Raw genomic sequence first — 17,677 nt, 5'->3', positions numbered from 1 at the left:
TGTTGGTGTGATCCACTTTGAGTTGTTGCCACTCAATGTAACGATTGTATCAGACTTCTGCTGTCAAAAGTTAGAGCGCTTGAATGTTGCACTGAAAGAAAAGAGGCCTGTTTTGATCAATCATAAAGGTATTGTGTTACACCACGATAATGCACAGCCCCATACAGCAAGGATCACATCTACAAAGATTGAAAAGCTAGACTAGGAAAAACTTCCACATCTTCCTTATTCTCCAGACCTTGCCACATCTGATTGTCATCTATTCCAAAGTTTGCAGAATTATCTTGATGGAAAAGAGCTTGGAACACATGAAGATGTCATAACTACCCTCTCTACATTCTTTTCCTCCAAACCCCAATAATTTTATAGAAGTATCATTGGACAGCTTGTAAATCGTTGGCAGTAAGTAAGTAATAATAATGGAACATACATTATTGGTTAAATAACATTAAAAATTGAAATTATTTCTCTTTTTCCGAACCTAAAATTGGACATTACTTAAGGGATGACCTGATAGTAACAGGACAAAGAAGGCTAAATGTACGTATTTACTTACTGTTGGTAAAGAATGAAGAAGAGGAGCCAGAAGCAGAAGAACAATCAATAAAACGACACAGGATATCAAACCGTTCAACTGTAAACAAACCATAAAGTGTAAAAAATTAAGTAACAATAAATATGTCCAACGTAAACCATCAAAGCATTCATAACTTTTCATCTGATAATGTCTTTTTGACGTAGGACCAACAGCTACCTTTCTGTCTTTCTATCATATTCAATATTAGCTGTTTAAGTAAATGGTATTACGTGAGGTTATGATAACAAATAGAATTCTCAGCTCTCTATTGTGACCCCCAGAATTAACAAACATCTCTAGTATTTCTCGTGTGTCATAAATCAAAACATGTTTACAGTTAGAGTTCATTGGACACGAAAAATCCACAAACTAATATTCACAAGTACCTTCTTTTAGTTAGTCGTGTTGAAAACTATTTAATGGTACCTTTTTTTGGTGAGTCGTGTACAAAATGATTTAAAGGTACTTTCTTTTGGCGAGTCGTGTACAAAACTAATATTTACAAGTACCTTCTTTTAGTGAGTCATATACAAAACTATTTAATGGTACCTTCTATTGGTGAGTTGTGTACAAAACTATTTAATGGTACCTTCTATTGGTAAGTCGTGTACAAACCAATTTAAAGGAACCTTTTTTTGGTGAGTCGTGTACAAAATGATTTAAAGGTACCTTCTTTTGGCGAGTCGTGTACAAAACTAATATTTACAAGTACCTTCTTTTAGTGAGTCATATACAAAACTATTTAATGGTACCTTCTATTGGTGAGTTGTGTACAAAACTATTTAATGGTACCTTCTATTGGTAAGTCGTGTACAAACCAATTTAAAGGAACTTTTTTTTGGTGAGTCGTGTACAAAATGATTTAAAGGTACCTTCTTTTGGCGAGTCGTGTACAAAACTAATATTTACAAGTACCTTCTTTTAGTGAGTCATATACAAAACTATTTAATGACACCTTCTATTGGCGAGTCGTGTACAAAACTATTTAATGGTATCTTCTATTGGTAAGTCGTGTACAAAACTATTGAAAGGTACCTTCTTTTGGTGAGTCGTGTACAAAACTATTTAAAGTTACGTTCTTTTTGTGAATCGTGCACAAAACTAATAGTTAAAGGTCCATTTTTTATGTGAATCGTGTACAAAAGTAATTTTACAGGTACCTTCTTTTTGTGAGCCGTGTACAGAAAGTAAAACAGAGGTTGCTATTGGCTTTCTATAGTTTCTTAATATTCAGTGTTTCCGCTCCACCGGTAGGACCACTGCCTCTTATGGATTTGCAACGCTAAAATTCAGAATTTTATTTTTAATAGTGGACACAGCAAATAGCTCAATGTGGCTTTGCTCTAAAATAAACATTTTTTTATCTCAATTTTAAAATTAATTTTGTAACAGCATTTATATAGTAATACGGAAGAGTATTTGTTTATAATTCAGCATAAAGCTATTCAACCGAATACCTGTGCTCTGCCCACTATGGGTATCAAAACCTGGGTTTTAGCGTTATAAGTCTACAAACTTCCGGCTGTGCCGCTGAAAACGTTAATGATTTAATAACGACAGACGTTAAACATATATAACAAAATAGATGAAAGACTCAGCAATGATCGTACATTGTTATACATATATATAATATATTATAACAATATCTTTCAAAGCCATAACAAAAACACATTAAAATTAAAAAAGTAAATAAAATATGCTGCATTTAAAAAAAAGTATCCTAGGGTACAAACTACAATATGGGATTATAAGGTGTATCCTAGGTTTTGGAAGTGTGTGTGGAAGTAGGACCCACATTGCGGTGGGGATACACCGTTTAGCAGTCTTAACCTCCAATTCATTAATCTCACACATGAAATAAACCCAATTACACTATAAATTAGGAGAGCGAAATGTGGGTGCTCAAGTGATATATGTAATATATATTGTTTGTCTTCCTGGATTGCGCTAATCTTCAGCGTGGTTATCAGACAGATATCCCATACTCAGTCGTAGCACAACAGACACGAAGTAGTTGTGTATTCGTACAGACGGTGGAACACAAGACAAATCCACAAATACTACGCATGAAACTAAGCCTTGTTACAGTGTTTCACTGTCGACTTACCCAACTCCTGTATAAAATGTTAGACAGTATGAACTTTACTCAATTAATAACCTATCAGTTACAAACACCAAGACAGTGATTAGCGCCTTTTGGCTGAAACATTATATTATATCCTCTCTACAATAGTAGTCTCTACGAACATTTAATAAATTAGTAATGTATCATATACACATTACGGCAGTGAATAGCGCCCTCTGGTGGAAAAAACTTATAATATCTATTCTAAAATAATAGTCTGTATGAACTTTAATAAGTCAATAACCTATTATATACGCATCACGGCAGTGATTAGCAGCATCTGTCGGAAAAATATACATAATATACGTGTTAGTGATTAGCGCTCTCTCGTGGAGAAAATACTAGCATGTGTTTGATTAAAATAAAATCGTCGGTTTATTATACCTGAGTTCTTGCACCGATACTGTCCATCACTGCACTACGGGCCAGTGAGCCACCGGAAGGGATACATGAAAAAAAACCACCAAGAATATTTCCTGCTCCGATTGCTAGCAGTTCCTAGCGAATAAAGAAATCTACCAATTAAAAAAAATTAACATGTAATAATTGAATAACTAAATTAAACAACAGTTAACGTAGATATCGTAATTTTTATAATTTAGATTTTACTGGTTAAAACTTAATAAGAATAAAAGTTTCCTTATAATGTTTTGATCTTATAAATAAGTAACTATTAAAGTAGGGCAGAAAGGCCCAATATAAAGCATGGTCAGGTTAGACTATGACGAATGTTTTTATGCTATTTTCAAATAAAACAAAGACGTTTAGAGAGACGATAATCTGAAATAACCCATCGTGATACAGATTTACATTCATGTAATTTGGTTGTTAAGCTCCCATTACATAACAAGAGAAACAAGAGAAGTGAAATGTTTCCTTATAAAATAAAGACTTTAACATTTTTAAGACTAACTAGGCCATTTGTGTTAGTTACAGTGAATGTACTTCCTGTTGTCTTGCAAACTTCGACAAACTTGACTAATCAAGTGTGTTACTAAACTCTCCAACACACCTGGTTAGCATCTATTTTATAATTATGGCGTTTTGCATACATAGCAGCAAGGGAAAGAGATGATGCAAAACCAACAAGAGCAATGGCGACGCTATCTCCGGCCACTTCCGGAAGGAGGCGTGCAGATGGAAGGGAAGGTGGAGGAAGACTAAAAACAGAAAAGGAAATGATTAATAATTTGTTATCGGAAAAATAGCAATGATTATTAAATGGTGATTATTAAATGGTATTGTACTATAAAGTTAGTAAATATCCTGGATATCTTATAATCTTTATGAGATTTCGAGATTTTTTTTTTTTACTTTCTTAACCCTCATTGTTCGAGGTGTTTTTACTTTCTTAACCCTCATTGTTCGAGGTGTTTTTACTTTTTTAACCCTCATTGTTCGAGGTGTTGTTTTTTTACTTTCTTAACCCTCATTGTTCGAGGTGTTGTTTTTTTACTTTCTTACTCACACCTTCATTGCTCTTTAGAATACTGTTTTTCTTGTAATAATGTGAGGCTTTCACGAACCATTTAAAATTGTTATGAGAGAAATTCCTTTGACACGTGGTCAAGTGAAGAAGATATTGTTTGTTTGTTTTTGAATTTTGCTCAAAGCTACTCGAGGGCTATCTGCGCAAGCCGTCTCTAATTTAGCAGTGTAAGACTAGAGGAAAGACAGCTAATCATTACCACCCCCCCCCACCAACTCTTAGACTTCTCTTTCACCAACGAATAGTGGGATTGACCGTCACATTACAACGGCCCCACGGCTGAAAGGGCGAGCATTTTCGGTGTGAGGAGGATTGAACCTGCGACACTCGGATTAAGAGTTGAGTGCCTTAACCACCTGGCCAGAAGAATATACAACAAGTCACAATCAGTTGCATCATTATGACGAGTTTTGACATCGAAAAAAGTAACTTATTATTCATTTCAGAAAAAAATGTTTACAACAGAAATAAAAACAAACGAACAAATAATTCCAGTAGATATCTCAATATTTCTATTAATATAATATGAGAGAAGTGTCGCTATTTGTAGCATTCGTGTAGAAATTGTTTTTACTTTGTATCCTGTTTACCACTAGGAATCGAATCCCGGATCTAATCCATAAATTTACCACCGACCGGTGTTGGAACCTATTGATTACCGACAGCCTAACATTTGGACCTTTTTCATACATATATGTACTTGGGTTCTTTAATATAATCACAGAATAATCCCTTTCCATCTCACACAAATGTCCCACGCTGGGACAGCGGTCAGTCTTCGGATTTACAACGCTAACATCAGAGGTTCGATTCCCCTCGGTGACAGAGCAGATAGCCCCATGTGGCTTTGCTATAAGAAAACACGCACACACCCTTGTGATTGTTGTCCTACTAATGTTTTATTGTTTTCAACGTTTGTGACACGTAAAATAACTGAAACATGATACATATAAAGTAAGTACATACATTCTTTAAACCTAAGAATGTCATCAAACGAGTTTCTAAGATTATACATATATATATATATATATAATTCAAAAATATTAACTGTCTATGAAGCTGTATCTTGCTACGATAAGTTCCAACTAATTATTCTATTGTCACGGTTTTGGAAGAAATTGACGACAGACACTAAGATGTTTTTATGAGGTATTTAAAAATAGACAAAATTGCTTACTGGTTGTTTCATATCAATAAATTCACCATTTATCATTACTGAATGAACTTTAACCGGCATAAGTTTGTTTATTTTGAATTAAGTACAAAACCACAAAGTGCACTATCTGTGATCTATCTATCACTATTGAAACCCGGTTATTAGCGATATGAGTCCGTATATATATCACTTTCTCTCTGGGGGGCACCACTGTAATTCCAGAAAACTTTATAAGCTTAAAAACTACACGTGTCTGTTTGTTTGTTTTGGAATTTCGCACAAAGTTACTCGAGGGCTATCTGTGCTAGCCGTCCCTAATTTAGCAGTGTAAAACTACAGGGAAGGCAGCTAGTCATCACCACCCACCGCCAACTCTTGGGCTACTCTTTTACCAACGAATAGTGGGATTGACCGTAACATTATAACGCCCGCACGGCTGGGAGGGCGAGCATGTTCGGTGTAACGAGGATTCGAACCCGCGACCCTCGGATTACGAGTCAAACGCCTGACCATGTCGGGCTTACTATTCAGTTTCCATTCAGTTACAGATAAAACATATTAAAACATATGCTTGCGAAAAGGTGCGATATTAAAAAAACAAAACACTGTGCACTACTTCACATACCTGAAAATTAGTACAGTATGGTCACAAAACTGAACATGTACATGTCGTATTACGACTGTAGAAACAATGTATGTATATTGTTATGGATATATACAAGAAAATCCAATAAAATTACAAAGCGTGGTTGAGAAGTTAGCACATAGACAGGATCAGGTACAAAAGTTGTAATGGTTTTGAAACGACACCCCAAACTCAAGCGCATTCGAAAAGTTCATTATTCTTCTATAGGAGAGTAAAGGGTCTATTTTTTCTTCTAACATTACTGTCCCTTCTCCTGAGTGCAGTACTTATGGAGATATTAAGACCTCCACTTTTTCATAGCAACTGTCTAGTAACCTTTTATTTTGATGACCTTCCAGGCTCCACAATCTCTGAGGCTTTGCTTCTTCTATACACAGAATCGGGACTGGCATGGCCACGTGTTCGACTCGCAATCTGAGGATCGAGGGTTTGAATCCTCATCACACCAAAATTTATAACCCTTTCAGTCGTGGAGGTGTTACAATGTGACAGTCAATTCCACTATTTGTTGGTAAAAGAGTAGCCCAAAAGTTGGCGATGAGTGGTGGTGACTATCTATCTTCCCTCTGATGTTACACTGATAAAGTAGGGACGGATAGTGCAGGTAGTTTTCGTGTAGCTTGGCGCGAAATTAAAAAAAACAAGCAATATACAGAATGTTCTACAACCTTTGAAGGAAACAATCACTCTTCGCCCGACAACCTTCCACGAAACCGTGAACTTGACGACTTTCTAGACCTAAAAGGACCTGAATCTTCTCTCTCACACACAAAGCAAAATCCTCTCTTCTCCTTGAAATAAACATTACTCCCGGTGTACATCCGCCCAAGTGCACTCTGATCTAAACTTTAGCAAGATTTTCAAACTACTCAAGAAACTGAATGAAAAAATAGAGGACATGTGTCATGCTGATGTATTGGCACAGTCTTTATAGAATCAAACTGTGCCTGAACCCTTTAATTTGAATTCAACAGTTACGATAGGAATCAATGACGAACTATTTTGTTCGCAATGGAAAAATATCTTTCATCCCACTTCACTTACACTTACGAAACTGTCACAAGACTTTTGGAGACGTAAAGTAGAGAAACGTATAAAGAACATTGTTGCTGTAAATTTCATCACCACCCACCGCCAACTGTTGGGCTACTCTTTTACCAACGAATAGTGGGATTGACCGTAACATTATAACGCCCGCACGGCTGGGAGGGCGAGCATGTTTGGCGCGACGCGGGAGCGAACCCGCGACCCTCAGATTACGAAGCGCACGCCTTAACGCGCTTGGCCATGCTGGGCCACTACACTTGTCTTCAATTCTAATGACTCACTGGTTAGTCTGAAAGATTATAATGCTAAAGAGCCAGGTGGTTAGGGCACTCGACTCATAATCTGAATTTCGCGGGTTCAAATCCCGGTCGCACCAAACATGCTCGCCATTTCAGCTGTGGAGACGTTATATTGTGACGGTCAATCCCACTGTTCGTTTGTAAAAGAGTAGCCCAAGAGTTGGCGGTGGGTGGTGATGGCTAACTGCCTTCCCTCAAGTCTTACACTGCTCAATTAGGGACAGTTAGGGCAGATAGTCCTCGTGTAACTGCGAAACTCAAAACAGTCAAATATAACGCTGAAAGTCGGATATCAGTATCCGTGGTGAAAGTACCCGAAGTAGTCCACCGTGTAAATTTGTGATTAATAAGAAATAATTAAAAATCTAAATGTAGTTAAAACAATTATATGAACATTTATGATATAACTAATTTTCTAATGAAATACATAAATTACATCTTAATCGTAACAATACTATAATACACAACCAGATATGCAATACTTTTATTTGAAGCAAAAGAAAGTTTTTAATATTTGAAGTAATGAAAAAATAAATATGTAGCAAAGCTACATTGGACTATATGTTGTGTCCATCGCGAGGAATCGAATCTCGGAACTTAGCATTGCAAGCTACGTAAAGTTATAGCTGTCCCAACAGGGTACACCAGATAAATAAAAATGTAAAACAAAATGCTCGCCAGGTGTTGTTTCAAAAATTATTAAAAGACTTACCCAGTCGGAATTGATCCAATTATTGGAACGCCGTAGTTCGAGTTCAAGCTCAAGAAATGCGACACCACAGTTCCCAGAACAACCTATAGGGAAACGTACAAGTATAAATTTTGTGACTTATGACAAGCAAAAAACACAGTAATTTACTTTATTATTCAAATGCTTTACGTAACATATTAAACGTAACGAATTATACAATACGAAAAATTTCTAGTGGTGTGTTTTCCTCTATGCAACTTTTATGACAAGTAGACTATATGATACGTGAACGTTGTGGGCTTATTGTTATTTGTATTAACGTCGAATCAGTCTTCACCGCGATTCAATGGTTTGAAAAATAATAATTATGTTAACAGTGTTATTTATTACCTTGAAAGTCCGTTAAAGAAAAGGAACTTTGTAAGAAGCTAAGACGTAATTTTAAATAAATCAACATTTCGAATCTCATTGAACTACATTAATAAAAATCAAACGTACAACAATAAGATCGATTGGTATAGGGATCTTTAACTTCTCTCGGAACTTGGCATTAATGAAGTCCTTGAAGACGACTAAAATAACGATGACACACAACGACAGAACCAAGGAGACAATGTTCGTCTTGTGGATGTTCTTAAAAATTGAAATGTATATCTAGATGCAGAAATGGAAAGATATGCATTTAAAACATTTCCATACAAGAAGCAATACGAGTCTACTGTTTGTAAATGTTTTTGTGATATTTTATCTCTACAAGTCATAAGACAAAATGACAACACACGATTAATTTTACAAATGTTTTGGTTGTATTAATACGTTTGTGTGGTTTCATACTTCTTTGTTTTTGTTTTTTTATTTCGCGCAAGTTTGTACGAGGGATATCTTGTTTGTTTGTTTATTTGTTTTGGAATTTCGCACAAAGCTACTCGAGGGCTATCTGCGCTAGCCGTCCCTAATTTAGCAGTGTAAGACTAGAGGGAAGGCAGTTAGTCATCACCACCCACCGCCAACTCTTGGGCTACTCTTTTACCAACGAAAAGTGGGATTAACCGTCACATTATAACGCCCCCACGGCTGAAAGGGCGAGCATGATTAGCGAGGCGGGAATGCAAACCCGCGACCCTCAGATTACGAGTCAAATGCCTTAATCACCTGGACACGCCCGGGCCTTGGTTTGATGCATGGATGACTGTATGTTTTGAATTTCGCGCAAAGCTACACAAGGGCTATCTGTGCTAGCCGTCCCTAATTTAACAGTGTAAGACCAGAGGGAAGGCGGCTAGTCATCACCACCCATCGTCTTGGGCTACTCTTTTACCAACGAATAGTGGGATTGACCGTCACATTATAACGCCCTCACGGCTGAAAGGGCGAGCATGATTAGCGAGGCGGGAATGCAAACCCGCGACCCTCAGATTATGAGTCACACGCCTTAACACGCTTGTCCATGCCGGGCCTGCTAGAAATAAGAATATTGACTTTGTCTTCACATGTGTCACATGTGTCGCTCGTATTTAATTATAACGTAAATATTGTTGAATGTACGTAATAACAGATTTTGTTTATACTTGTCCATTAAAAGAAAACGACAACAAATCAATAAATACACATGTGTGTTTTCTGAAAAACAGGTTAAAGGAAAGCAGAGTTCAACACTTAGCTATGTTTATGATCACAGTTCAATACCTTAATGAAAGATTATTCACAACTTCTATCATTAATAATCTTGCTTCTGGCTACTTCGTATACCGATATGACTTTATAATAAATCATTTCTGGGAGAGTTATATTACAGAACATTTTTGCTGACACGATGGTGTAAAAAAGTGCAAGTCACGGAGATTTAGCGTTTGGAAAAAAAGTGGGTTTTTAAGGGTTGAACTAAGTATCGGTGAAGAAGTAAACATCGTGTATCCAGTTGGAATAAACCAACGTGAAACTTCACAACTGACGTTATGTATCGGTGAAGAAGTAAACATCGTGTATCCAGTTGGAATAAACCAACGTGAAACTTCACAACTGACGTTATGTATCGGTGAAGAAGTAAACATCGTGTATCTAGTTGGAATAAACCAACGTGAAACTTCACAACTGACGTTATGTATCGGTGAAGAAGTAAACATCGTGTATCTAGTTGGAATAAACCAACGTGAAACTTCACAACTGACGTATACCGAAAGAAAGGGAAATAATTTATCACTGGAACCAACAATTCACCATTTCAGTCGAACCTTTTCTCGGAACTTGTAAACAATATAATTCCACAGATTTAGATCCACTAACGTTGTGTCTATAAGATTTCCACAAGTGAAACCAAAACCTAACCTTGAAAACTGTTCCAGTTTTGGTATACGTCGAATGGAAGCATTAAAATATTGCGTCACACGGACAAAGTATGTCTCTACTTAAGTCTTAGCGAAAGGCCACGTAATTTATCATCATCCCAGTGGCATGACCTGGCGGTTAAGGCGTTCGACAGACAGCCCTCGTGTAGCCTTACGCAAAATTCCAAAACAAACAAACAAACAATCCTACCGGCAACAGCACTTTTGAAGCATGACGGGAAGGTTTTTTTTTTAACCAAGTGATTTATCATTATTACAAATTACAGTTGTAATGGTATGTTAACGACTTGACAGTTGAGAAAAATGCTAAGGTTATGTTGTGCATATAATCAGGCTAACCTGATTACGTCATTCGACTGTGAAGAAATGTCATATTTCTATATACCGATTGCTAGTAAACTATGACAACATTAGAACAAAGCTTGCAGAAGATGATGTCGGTTTTTGGTTGGTTTTTAGCATAAAGCTACACAAGATGCTATCCGTGCTGTTCTCACCACGGGTATCGAAGCCCGATTTTAGCATTATAAGCCTACAGCAGACTTACTGCTGGTTAATTGGGAGGGTAGAGAGATAGTATAAGGTTGAATAAACTTTGGAAAGCAAGATGTGGGGAAAAAGAAAGATAGGTCTGGTACAGTGCATTGCGCAATATCTACAGTATATCAAGTGAAGATTTCGTTAAACGGTACAGTAAATGTCCAGGGTTGTCATGTAGGACATCAACGGTACGAAAGAAGTTGTAAAGCCTAGGTATTTATATTTCTGGTTTGTTACTACAATTCACGGAAATTCTTTGATAAAAGACGCTACTATTATTTTAGTAAATAAGTTACGCAAACGTACGGTTAAGGCGACAAGAAAGTAGATGTTTTGTTCGTTTTTTTTTTAGAATTTCGAAAAGCTACACGAGGGCTATCTGCGCTAGCTGTTCCTAATCTAGCGGTGTAAGACGAGATGGAGGGTAACTAGTCACCACCACCCACCGTCAACTCTTGGGCTACTCTTTTATCAAAGAATAGGGGATTGAGCGTCACTTATAATGCCCCCACAGCTGAAAGGGCGAATATCTTTGGTGTGACAGGAATTCGAACTCGCGATCCTCAGATTACTAGTCGAGCGCATATGTTTGCATATTTTAGCGCAAACCTACACAATATAATAAATACGCATGGTCCATCACATGGAATCGAATCACGGATTTTCGTGATGTAACTTCCTAAACGTACCGTTGACGCATTGGGAAAACAATAGTATACGTATCCTTTCTTACAGCATTGCCACATCGAGCTATATGCTGTGTCCATCGAGGGGAATCAAACCCTTGATTCTAGCACAGTAAAGCTGAAGACTGTCCGACAGACTCTCTCAGTGATGCAGCGGCATGTCTGCAGACTCACACCGCTAGAAACCGGGTTTCGATAGCCGTGGTGGCAGAGCACAGATAGCCCATTGTGTAGCTTTGTGCTTAATTTCAAATAATCAAACTGTCCCACAATGGGACAGGGAATATGAGACTGTGCTCATTAACAGAGAGACTTTCATCTTGTCATCCAGAATAGCATGTCCTTATTAGTATGAATGATGTTTTAAAATGTGTTATTTTCGTATATCAATGAGCCCGGCATGGCCAGGTGGTTAAGATGTTGCACTCGTAATCCGGGGGTTTAGGGTTCTAATCCCGGTCGCACTAAACATGCTCGCCCCTTCAGCCGTGGGGGTGTTATAATGTGACGGTTAATACCACTATTCGTTGGTAAGAGTGACCCAAGAGTTGGCGGTGGGTGGTGATTACTAGCTGCCTTCCCTCTAGTATTACACTCAAAACTAGGGACGGCTAGCGCAGATAGCCCTCGAGTAGCTTTACGCGAAATAAAAAAACAATTTACATCAATATCGATAGATCAGTCCCCGGTGAGAACTATTACTGTTTCAGAGCTCATATTACATTGTTGGGCTTAGTGATTTAAAGTATGTCATAAAGATTTTTGAAGCCCAGGTCAACGGTCTACCTATCAGGTTTTCTTCACCGAAAAAATATTTGCCCTTTTAGCCTTCTCTAGTGTGACTGGTGAATAAAGAAGTCCAAGAGTTGGCGGTGAGTGATATTAACAAGCTGCCTTCGATCCAGTATATCATTTCAAAATCAGGAATGGATAGTGCAGGTAGCTTTCCAGTAGTTTTCGTGAAATTCAACAAAACAAGTGAACCAACAAACTAAAATAACATCTAGTTACTGATGTTTTGAACGACTGGTATTCTTACATCTACTTCAGTGTAAAAAAAACGTACCATTTGTATAGAATACAATTTAGATTATCTAACGCTATAAATGTTCTCAAACTGGCAACTTACTCTGAGTCCATATAAAAGCCCAATATATCAGTTTGTATCTGATATTCAGTTCATTATTATGTTTTAACATAGGAAAAGTTTACCCCACAAAACAGATTGTAAGTCTTACCCAAACACGTTATGTTATTATTTTTCACAATATATACGAGCTTTAAAAGTATAGAGTTTGTTCATATTACTATCCTTCTTACCAATACTTACGTAGATTATGTTTAGAGGACCACTAAATCGGGGCACTTTGAGACTGAAAACATATTGGATCTGACTGGTTGTGACATGAACAGCTGCCCCTGTTGTAAAGCCACTGGCCAGTGGTGGAGACATTAGCACACCCACCTTTCCCAATCTTAGTACGCCCATCAGTGTCTGAAAAAATAAAGTCGTTTATTTAGTATTTCATAAATACATTTAAACAAAAATACTTTCAATACATGACCTACATAGTGTCTGGTGCAGCTAGGCGTGTGATTTATAACTTCACTAAATTCTCTTATAGTTATGTTCGATGCAGGAATATTACTTCATGTGTAAAGCAACAATGACTGTTTCTAAGTCATGCTGACATGTGACCAAAAGTGCTAAGAAACCGAATGTGCTTGGTGTGTATAAAACATGTCAGTTATTATTAACCTAATAAACAATTTATGTTACAAAAATATCAACTATTCCATTATTTCCCATTGGTACACGTACAAACACATATGTTTATGAGATGATTAAATATACACTACTATAAAAACTATGTACTGGTGTGTCATTACACATGTTTGTCATTTCTCCTAGGTTTCATTTCTAAACTGGTTTCCACTCAATTACTCTATTCCTCAGCTAAACAACAGTAACATGTAATCTGGTAATTTATCTCACTTGTTAGGTTCCTCTGAAGTTGCACTGTTAGAGCTGTTTGAAGGGATATTTTATGTTATTTTGTTTAGATTTCCTTACTATCGGAGATGCACGCTTCTGGTTGAGAGACGGTTTTCTCAGGTTAACGATAACCTGAGGTAAAAGGTATTCTTAGTTTAATGATAACCTGAGTTGGAAAGTATTCTTAGTTTAATGATAACCTGAGGTGGAAAGTATTCTTAGTTTAATTATAACCTGAGGTGGAAGGAATTCTTAGTTTAACGATAACCTGAGGTGGAAAGTATTCTTAGTTTAATGATAACCTGAGGTGGAAAGTATTCTTAGTTTAATGATGACCTGAGGTGGAAAGTATTCTTAGTTTAATGATAACCTGAGGTGGAAAGTATTCTTAGTTTAATGATGACCTGAGGTGGAAGTAATTCTTAGTTTAACGATAACCTGAGGTGGAAGGAATTCTTAGTTTAACGATAACCTAAGGTGGAAGGAATTCTTAGTTTAATGATAACCTGAGGTGGAAAGTATTCTTAGTTTAATGATAACCTGAGGTGGAAAGTATTCTTAGTTTAATGATAACCTGAGGTGGAAGGAATTCTTAGTTTAACGATAACCTGAGGTGGAAGGAATTCTTAGTTTAACGATAACCTAAGGTGGAAGGAATTCTTAGTTTAATGATAACCTGAGGTGGAAAGTATTCTTAGTTTAACGATAACCTAAGGTGGAAGGAATTCTTAGTTTAATGATAACCTGAGGTGGAAAGTATTCTTAGTTTAACGATAACCTGAGGTGGAAGGAATTCTTAGTTTAATGATGACCTGAGGTGGAAAGTATTCTTAGTTTAATGATAACCTGAGGTGGAAAGTATTCTTAGTTTAATGATGACCTGAGGTGGAAAGTATTCTTAGTTTAATGATGACCTGAGGTGGAAAGTATTCTTAGTTTAATGATAACCTGAGGTGGAAGGAATTCTTAGTTTAACGATAACCTGAGGTGGAAGGAATTCTTAGTTTAACGATAACCTGAGGTGGAAAGTATTCTTAGTTTAATGATGACCTGAGGTGGAAAGTATTCTTAGTTTAACGATAACCTGAGGTGGAAAGTATTCTTAGTTTAATGATGACCTGAGGTGGAAAGTATTCTTAGTTTAATGATAACCTGAGGTGGAAGGAATTCTTAGTTTAACGATAACCTGAGGTGGAAGGAATTCTTAGTTTAACGATAACCTAAGGTGGAAGGAATTCTTCTGGGAGCGAGAGATTGGTGCAAAAACAAACAGAACTAGATGCACACATAACATGTCACATTCATTTAGACAGTTCTTGGTAATGCTACTGGCGTTTCAGGCAATGGTTAACTTGAATTTTAGAAAACGTAATCTTTCTTTCATGATCCTTTTTAACATTTCAAACTGAAGTCCAACAAGACTAATTGGTTGGATTCTCAAGTTGTGGAATGCCATTCTTGATTTTTTGCCTCAATTTCATCCCTGGTTTTAGGTTTTAGCATCACAATGTTTTTCCACTCGTCTGCTAATTGGTTGATCCGATGTATTCCTGACTGCGCGGAGGACATGTGAACTCTTATTCCACTAGCAAGGTATTAAATGGATACTGATTGATTTTGAAGTAAACAGCGCTTTCAACTTATACTTTATTTTAAAGATACGTTAAAGGCCACTGCATATTCAAGTGAAAACATTTAAAGAAAAGAACAATGAATTTTGTCACAAGATGTTATTAGGCAGGATTAATACAAAACGTGACTTTTGCACATCCGTACCAAAACTGATGTTAAGTTATGAAGTGAACATTAAATCGACTATAGCACTTGGAGCTTATATTTATGTAAATTATGCTTCAGTCTTCGTCTAATCGTATGTGTTTTACGATACAAGTCTTTTCTTATAGATTGTCCGGACTAAAATAAGATGGAGTTGACAAGGAAAGATGGAAAAAATTGGTCGCTGGAGTTAACCATTGAAACAATTAGACGTAGTTGATACTTTGTTTGTTTTCGAATTTTGCGCAAAGCTATATGAGGGCTATCTGCGCTAGCCGTCTCTAAATTTGCAGTGTAAGACTGGATGGGAGGCAGCTAGTCATCACCACCAACTCTTGGGCTACTCTTTTTACTAACGAATAGTGGGACTGACTGTCATATATAACGCCCCATGTTTGGTGTGACAGGTATTCGCACCCGCGACCCTCAGATTACGAGTCGAGTGCCTTAACCACATGACAATGCCGGGCCCTGCTACTTTGAGATAATGGGCTATGTTATTACAAATAAGTACATAATTATGGCCCACATTGCGTAATAATACTTAGATCTCATAATTTACAAAGTTTATTTGTTGTTATTGTTTTTTTACAGATGTTTCTTGTTTTTCTACATCAACATATTTTATTTATTGAGGGAACTTTTTACGTTTTGTCACGTGTGTATCTGTAAACAATAATGGTCATTTTGTTATTTTTCAAGACGAATCAACTACTTCAAATAGTGTTATATATGTTCTGGTCCATGGTAATAATTATAATATATTCATATATAAACCAACTGATGAAAGAGATTTATCAGTGTTTATCTTATAGGTAAAAATACGCTAGTACGTGTTAACTTTAAACAAGTCTATTATTCGCAAAATAGATACCTACCAAACAGTTTTATTTTAGACTAGAAATCCGAAACGCTTTTTACTGGATATGATTTCATTACCTGAATTATTCCACTTAGAAAAGTTATCGCTACAGCGACCTCTATCGCTGTTATGACAGTAACTGGAGTAGTCTGGACATCAGACGCGTCTGTAAGATTCACAGCTTCCGTTAAGTTGGTTAAATTACTAGTGACAGTGCCAACTCCTTTCGGGACTGAAGTATCAAGACGTCCAATAACAGAAGACGTCATCAAACACAGGACAGCATAGGTCCCTAAGTATCAGAAGTATCATAAACACGCATTAACCAAAAGTATCAGATTTTAGCAACATGGGGTATTTTAATTCTAAATGTGATCTATGATGAACGTCGTCAAATATATTCCACAAGTGACGAAATTTAGCGACACCTACAAAATTTGATAGGATAGTTTAAAATTATTCTCATATTTACAAGGTGACATTTTTCTCCGATTTCAAAACTATCCAACAACCAAAATCCTTTAGTCAATTAAATGTATAACTTTTAATTATTCAAAATATAAGCAATAAAAATGTTTTCATTCCTGAAAAACTTTTAAGCAGGTAAATAAAAAGATGGATTTATAAAATACAAACTGAAGTATCCTTCCTTTGTGGGCCCGGCATGGCCAATCGTGTTAAGGCGTTCGACTCGTAATCCGAGGGTCGCGGGTTCGAATCCTAGTCGCACCAAACATGCTCGCCCTCTCAGCCGTGGGGGCGTTATGATGTGACGGTTAATCCCACTATTCCTTGGTAAAAGAGTAGCCCAAGAGTTGGCGGTGAGTGGTGATGACTAGCTGCCTTCCCTCTAGTCTTACACCACTAAATTAGGGACAGCTGGCGCAGATAGCCTTCGAGTAGCTTTGCGCGAAATTCAAAACAAACAAACAAACAAACAAACTTTCCTTTGTACGGGTTATGAACCTGAAACAAGAGGGACTCCTCAATAGCTGCGGCACTTGGAAATTTGTTTTAGACATAATTAGAGTAGATTACTCCACGAGACAATTTTCCTCCTGTTTAGCAGCTATGTTTTTGTGAATCAGCAATACCAAGCGTGAGTTACGCATATACCTGTTTTAATTTTAATACTCATCAGGAAATTGATTTGAGGACTAACCACAGTTTTGGATGAAAGAGGTCAAACTCATTAGATTGAGGGGTCTGACCACGCCTATGGTCTCATGGATAAATTTACTCTAATCGGTCAGGAGAAAAACAAGCAAACAGCAAAAAATCTTGAACCATTTTATGAGTTGTTATGCCGTAACTAAAAATGTCGAGGTGGATGCTATGACAACACAAAAATTCCAACTTTTACGCAATTTATATATAACATAACGTTACAAGATTCGTTATCACCTTCCCAAAACTTTGCTTTAAGAACTCAATATGTATGC

The 17,677-nt window shown here is 36.9% G+C and overlaps 1 protein-coding gene across 3 annotated transcripts in view; it reads right to left on the bottom strand.

Moving 5' to 3' along the window:
* LOC143238515 (prestin-like) overlaps positions 1 to 17,677 on the bottom strand; it is a 50,913-nt gene that overhangs the window by 22,106 nt on the left and 11,130 nt on the right. Inside the window, exons 4-10 of one of the 3 annotated variants that reach the window (XM_076478799.1) lie at positions 16,313 to 16,527; positions 12,932 to 13,096; positions 8,529 to 8,684; positions 8,052 to 8,134; positions 3,715 to 3,862; positions 3,087 to 3,200; positions 557 to 634 (exon numbers count right to left, since the gene is read on the bottom strand). In XM_076478799.1, coding sequence (XP_076334914.1) covers positions 557 to 634; positions 3,087 to 3,200; positions 3,715 to 3,862; positions 8,052 to 8,134; positions 8,529 to 8,684; positions 12,932 to 13,096; positions 16,313 to 16,527 — 959 coding nt within the window. The remainder of the gene's footprint in view (positions 1 to 556; positions 635 to 3,086; positions 3,201 to 3,714; positions 3,863 to 8,051; positions 8,135 to 8,528; positions 8,685 to 12,931; positions 13,097 to 16,312; positions 16,528 to 17,677) is intronic. The other 2 variants (XM_076478800.1, XM_076478801.1) reach the window with 2 other exon arrangements.

Source organism: Tachypleus tridentatus, chromosome 13 (assembly GCF_004210375.1).
Source record: "Tachypleus tridentatus isolate NWPU-2018 chromosome 13, ASM421037v1, whole genome shotgun sequence".
Lineage (NCBI taxonomy): Eukaryota > Metazoa > Arthropoda > Merostomata > Xiphosura > Limulidae > Tachypleus > Tachypleus tridentatus.
Note: the sequence above shows the minus strand (reverse complement) of the source record. Positions and strands in the feature narration are given on the sequence as shown.